This window comes from Macaca nemestrina, chromosome 1 (genome assembly GCF_043159975.1).
Source record: "Macaca nemestrina isolate mMacNem1 chromosome 1, mMacNem.hap1, whole genome shotgun sequence".
Taxonomy (NCBI): Eukaryota; Metazoa; Chordata; class Mammalia; order Primates; family Cercopithecidae; genus Macaca; species Macaca nemestrina.
The window spans coordinates 64,890,675-64,896,674 of NC_092125.1; the positions used below are offsets into that span (position 1 = coordinate 64,890,675).

The 6,000-nt window shown below is 54.5% G+C and overlaps 1 protein-coding gene across 3 annotated transcripts in view; it reads left to right on the forward strand.

Annotated features, from left to right (window-relative positions):
- LOC105484848 (MAPK activated protein kinase 2) overlaps positions 1–4,328 on the forward strand; it is a 48,808-nt gene extending 44,480 nt beyond the window's left edge. For 2 of the 3 annotated variants that reach the window (XM_011746900.3, XM_071079354.1), the window contains exons 5-10: positions 16–142; positions 731–806; positions 1,181–1,305; positions 1,679–1,764; positions 1,878–1,958; positions 2,635–4,328. In XM_011746900.3, the coding sequence (XP_011745202.2) occupies positions 16–142; positions 731–806; positions 1,181–1,305; positions 1,679–1,764; positions 1,878–1,958; positions 2,635–2,778 (639 nt within the window). In that variant the 3' untranslated portion in view covers positions 2,779–4,328. Of the gene's footprint in view, positions 1–15; positions 143–730; positions 807–1,180; positions 1,306–1,678; positions 1,765–1,877; positions 1,959–2,076; positions 2,146–2,634 lie in introns of those variants that run through there. The other variant, XM_071079365.1, reaches the window with a different exon arrangement.
- The last annotated feature ends 1,672 nt before the right edge of the window (positions 4,329–6,000 follow it).

The window sequence follows — 6,000 nt, forward strand, 5'->3', positions numbered from 1 at the left end:
TCTCTCTTTCTGTAGCCTGAGAATCTCTTATACACCTCCAAAAGGCCCAACGCCATCCTGAAACTCACTGACTTTGGCTTTGCCAAGGAAACCACCAGCCACAACTCTTTGACCACTCCTTGTTATACGCCATACTATGTGGGTAAGTCCCCAGGGGGCCCAGGGACCTAGTCTTTTCCCAGAACTTTTCTCAGCCCCTCCTCTTGACTGTCGGGGGGCGCCGCAAATCCTAGGAGAGTTGTGTCTATGGCCCCTTCTGGTGCTGGTTCTGCTGGGACCTGCTGAGAAGTTGGGCTTGTCAGAGCAAAGCTACAGTGGAGGAATTGTAAGAAAGGATCTGCTGGGATCTTTCTGAGAAGAGCCATGGTTTCCATCAGATTCTCAGTGGAATCTGGACCCAGGTCTTGTTCTGGAGCCTCAGCTGATTGGCATGGAAAAAGCTTTCAAAGCATGTTCAGAGCATCTGTGAAATTAAATGGATGGCATAGGTCTGAAAGTCTCATGCAGTTCAGGATCTTTAAAATCTTAAGATCCTAGTTCCAGGGTTTCTCGTGGAGGAGGATACTCTGTTCCAGTCCCTGGGCTGGGCTTCAGCTCTTCCTTCTGCACCCCAGCTGCTGCCACCTCATGATAGGCTGAAAGTTGGGATGGGGAGCATCTTTCACAGAGAAACTGAGTGGATCACAGGATTCTGAGGGCTGGCCCACCCATGTTGACCTTTGGTTTGCAGCTCCAGAAGTGCTGGGTCCAGAGAAGTATGACAAGTCCTGTGACATGTGGTCCCTGGGTGTCATCATGTACATCCTGTGAGTGTGCTGGGGAGGGCGCTGGGTGGGGCAGGGAGTCAGGGCGGCCAGTACTTCTCCAGGACAAGAGGAAGAGGCAGATGTTAGATTCCTCTTTCTACAGGGGAGGTCCCCTGCGTGCCCCTTCTATCAGTTCCGATAGCTAAGTGGCGGGTGTAAACCAGCTCATGGACTGGAAAGTGTGCGCCTTAGATACTTGCTATGCTGGATTCCCGGGCCCCGTCCTTGGCTTTGTATGTTGTGCCTGTGTCAATGAGCCCTGATTTCTCTGTGACCTTTACAAGGAGAAGAGCCTGTTTCTCATCCTGTTCCTGGTGCAGGGCCCCTAAGTGACAGCTGTTGTGTCTCCCACTTCCTTCCTCCTGTTGATGCAGGCTGTGTGGGTATCCCCCCTTCTACTCCAACCACGGCCTTGCCATCTCTCCGGGCATGAAGACTCGCATCCGAATGGGCCAGTATGAATTTCCCAACCCAGAATGGTCAGAAGTATCAGAGGAAGGTAAGAACCCAGGCTTTCAGGACAAGGGGAAGAGCCTCTGTGTGTGTGTGTGTGTGTGTGTACACACAGACACACGTATGGGCCTCCATCTCATGTGCCTGGTGTAACTGTGGGTTAACACCTGTGCCCATGCCTGCGGGGTGCGTCCTGCCTCATTTTGCCTGTGTGGAGGGCCAGTGGCAGGGCCGAGGCTGTGGGGCTGTGCAGGGCCTATCAAGTGGTAGAGCCGTCGTGGTCCTTGGGGCTAGTTGTTCAGGCAGCCTGCCTCCATGCAACCCCTCTTTGAATCTGGTTTCCCCATGAAAACTGGGGAAAGGAGCAGGCCAGCGAGAGTGGCCCCTGAGCTGTCACTGCCCCCTGCCCCATCCCACAGTGAAGATGCTCATTCGGAACCTGCTGAAAACAGAGCCCACCCAGAGAATGACCATCACCGAGTTTATGAACCACCCCTGGATCATGGTAAGCTCGGCAGACTGGGGAACCTTGGGTCCCACGGGACTATTCCACGGGACAGAGTCTTAGGACCCTGCCCACCCCAGGCTTTCACTCGGACCCCTTTTCTGTCTTCTCAGCAATCGACGAAGGTCCCTCAAACCCCACTGCACACCAGCCGGGTCCTGAAGGAGGACAAGGAGCGGTGGGAGGATGTCAAGGTGAGGGGCACCACTGGGCGAGAGGGGCTCCGGGTGGGGTGGGCGGCTTGCAGGGATTGCCCAGGTGTGAGGCATGGTGCTGGTAGGGGAGAGCTTGATTCTGCCTCTTTCATCCCAGGGGTGTCTTCATTACAAGAACAGCAACCAGGCCACTTGGCTGACTAGGTTGTGAACAGAGAATTCTGTGTTCTTGTCCAAACTCAGGACTGTTTCTTAGAATCCCTTTACTCCCTGGGTCTCTAACGGGACCTTAAAGACCATCTGGTATAATGTTCTCATTTTGCAGAAGAGAAACTGAGGCCCCAGAGCAGGGGGACAGGCAGTCTGCTCAAGGTCACGCAGCTGGTGACTGGTTGGGGCAGACCGGACCCAGGTTTCCTGACTCCTGGCCCGGGGCTCTTCCTCCTTTCCTGCGGGGTCACTGGGGGGCTCTCAGGGAACAGCAGCAGTGCTGTAGCCAAGCTCTCTGCTGCTCAGTGCTGGGGTGAGGCTGCCATTGTCAGCGTGGACCACTAAGCAGCCCGTCTTCTCTCTGTGCTCCCACCCCTGCCGCCCTCACCCTGCTCTTGTCTCTGTCTCTCACGTCTCTCTTCTGCTCTTACATCTCTCTTCTGCTGTCTCTCCTTCCTGTCTTCTGGCTCTCTCTGTACCTTTCCTGGTGCTGCTGTGCCCCCAGGAGGAGATGACCAGTGCCTTGGCCACAATGCGCGTCGACTACGAGCAGATCAAGATAAAAAAGATTGAGGATGCGTCCAACCCTCTGCTGCTGAAGAGGCGGAAGAAAGCTCGGGCCCTGGAGGCTGCGGCCCTGGCCCACTGAGCCACCGCGCCCTCCTGCCCGCGGGAGGACAAGCAATAACTCTCTACAGGAATATATTTTTTAAACGAAGAGACACGGAACTGTCCACATCCGCCGCCTCTCCTCAGCTGCATGGAGCCTGGAACTGCGTCAGTGGCTGAATTCTGCCTTGGCTCTGGCCACCCCAGAGTGGGAGAGGTTGGGAGGTTGGGAGGCTATGGAGAGAAGTGAGCAAGGTGCTCTTGAACCTGTGCTCATTTTGCAATTTTATCAGTAATTTGACTTAGAGTTTTTATGAAACCTCTTTTGTTGTCCTTGCCCCACTCCTCCTCTCCACCAGACGCCTTCCTCTCTGGATACTGCAAAGGCTTGTGGTTTGTTAGAGGGTATTTGTGGAAACTGTCATAGGGATTGTCCCTGTGTTGTCCCATCTGCCCTCCCTGTTTTCTCCACAACAGCCTGGGGTCGTCCCCGCTGGCTCAGGCGTTCTGGGAGCTCAAGGCCACCTTGGAGGAGGATGCCATGCACCTCCTCTCTCGGAGCCCTCAGACATCTCCAGTGTGCCAGACAAAAAGGAGTGAGTGTGTGTGTGTGTGCACACGTGTGTACGAGTGCGCAGATCTGTGCCTGGGATCGTGCATTTGAGGGGCCAGGGGCAGGCAGGGCTGCAGAGGGAGACGGCCCTGCTGGGGCTTAGGAACCTTCTCCCTTCTTGGGTCTGCCCTGCCCATACTGAGCCTGCCAAAGTGCCTGGGAAGCCCATCCAAATTCTGAACCAGGCCCTCTGTGGCCTGTCTCTGTTCGCTGGGTTCCGGGAGGCAGAGAGGAGTGACCGGGCACTGGCACAGCGATCAGGAAGACTGGACCCCCAGCCCCAGGGCCCCCTTCCCCCCACTTAGTGCTGGTCCTAGGTCCTCTGAGGCACTCATCTACTGAATGACCTCTCTACTTCCCCTTCTTGCCATTTATTAACCCATTTTTGTTTATTTTCCTTAAATTTTTAGCCATTTCTCCATGGGCTGCCGCCCAGCTCATGTGGGTGAGCCTGGGCAGCTTCTGTTGACAAAGCTTTTGCATTTCCTGTGTTTCTCCTGGGTTCTGGGGCATCAGCCAGCTACCCCTTGTGGGCAAAGGCAGGGCCATTTTTGAGGTCTTCCCTCAGATTTCCATTGTGTGGCCTGGTGGGTCAGGGGGAGTCTTTGCACCAAAGATGTCCCGACTTTGCCCCCTTGCCCATCAGCCATTTGCCATCACCCCAAACAACTCAGCTTCGGGGCCGGTGAAGGGAGGGGCCTCCCCCAGCACAGTTGAGGAGCAGCTGGGGTAGGCTCTCTGTGCCATGGCCCCCCACTCCCCCTTCCCTTGGAGGGAGAGGTGGCAGGAATGCTTCACCTTTCCTCTCCCTCAGGGGCAGGTGGTGGAGGGGCACCCGGGGTTGTCTTTGTGCACCGGGGAAGGTGCTGGGTGCCTGCAGCGCCTCCCTTGTCTCAGATGGTGTGTCCAGCACTCGATTGTTGTAAACTGTTGTTTTGTATGAGCGAAATTGTCTTTACTAAACAGATTTAATAGTTGAGAGTTTTTCTTTCTCTTTCTTCCTGGGGCTCAGGCGCTAGACCCCAATCCCTCTGTGTGCAGAGGGGTTTTGTTGGGTGGTGGGGGTGTGGGTTGGGGGTCCTGGGAGAGGAGCAGAGGGCCTCCTGGGCGAGCAGGAGCCAGCACCTCATTGGTGAGGACCTGGGCAGGATGTGTGTAGGGCATCCTCAAAGCAGGACAGGGAGGCTGCAAGGCTCAAGCCCATGTTCTTTTGCCAAATGCAGAATCAGGAGCCAAGCTCTTTTTGGCATATGATTCTTTGACCTACATAACCACCACCAGGTGCTGGCACCTTTAGCCTGTGAAAGCCGACTGGTATAGGCTCCAGGGAAGACAGAGTGCTGGTGAATTTTGTTGAAATCCTGGAAAAGATACCAGGGGAGCAGGTTAGTGTAGTACCGGCACTCTCTAGGAGGCGGTGATAGGGGTCAGGCAGCAACCAAATGCTCTACCTTGGAGCTAGAAGAGAGCTCAGGATTCCTGTGGCCCATTCTCAGTGCACAGATGAGAAGACTGAAGCCCAGAGCCGGGGCCATGTGATGACTTGACCTGCAGCAGAGCCTAAAGTGGAAACTGGGCTACCTGCCCCATTGCAGTCCCTCCGGGTCAGACGGGAAAACGGCATATCCTTCACTGTGTCACCCGCATTTTCTTATGTGGCCCTCAGAGCTGCCAGCGAGAGACAGTATAGGGTGGCTGCTGATTGCTGTTTTAGTGTGAGGAAAGTGACTGAGAAGGCGGGATAATGTGCTGCAGCTGCGTGGTGGGATTGGAAATCAGATCCCGCTTCCCGCTGGAGGAGAGACCTGCTTGTCCCCTCTGCTGCCAGAGGGACCATGTCTCCACCGTCAGCTCACGGGAACATCAGGCCCTGGACCTCCCCTTCATGACAATGGTTGCTGAAGTTGGTTCTTGCCTTGAGACACTACTCATCACTCTAAAATCACAGCTCAAAACAAAGCAGCATGGGGGTTTGCTTTCAGAGAAATCCATTTATTTTGTGTGCAAATATGAAGGTGTTAGAAGCAATAACCCGAGAAGGAGGAATGAGGGGTGGTAGGAGGGAGTGAGGGAGAGAAGGAGAGGAAGTTGTCAGAGTTCTGCTATCTTTAGAAGTTGTATTAGTTTCCTGTTAACAAAACTTCTACCATATTAATTTTATGGCTTAGAACAACACAAATTTATGGTGTTCCTGATCTGTAGGTCAGGAGCGTGATAGGGTCTTCCTAGGCTGGCTGGAGTCCGGGTCTCAGCAGGGCTGCATTCCTCTTTGGAGGCTGTTTCCTTGCCTTTTCCAATTCTGGAGGCTTCCTGCATTCCTTGGGTCATGGACCCCTTTCTCAATCTTCAACTACAACCTTGCGTTTTTCTGATCCTCCTCTGGTCACATCTCTGACCCAGCTGGTGTGATAAGATTGAGCCCAGCCAGATAATCCAGGATGATCTCCCCATTGCAGGGCTCTTAACTGTAATCCCACCTGCAGAGTCCCCTTTGCCATGTAAGGGAACATAGCCACAGTCTGGGACCAAGACGTGGGCATCACTGGGGGCCAGGATTCTGCCACAGAGGCCCATCTCACAGCCTTCTTGTGCTTGTGCCCAATGTTGGCCCTTGTGTTTTGCTTCCTTCCCTGACTCAGCCCAGTTCAG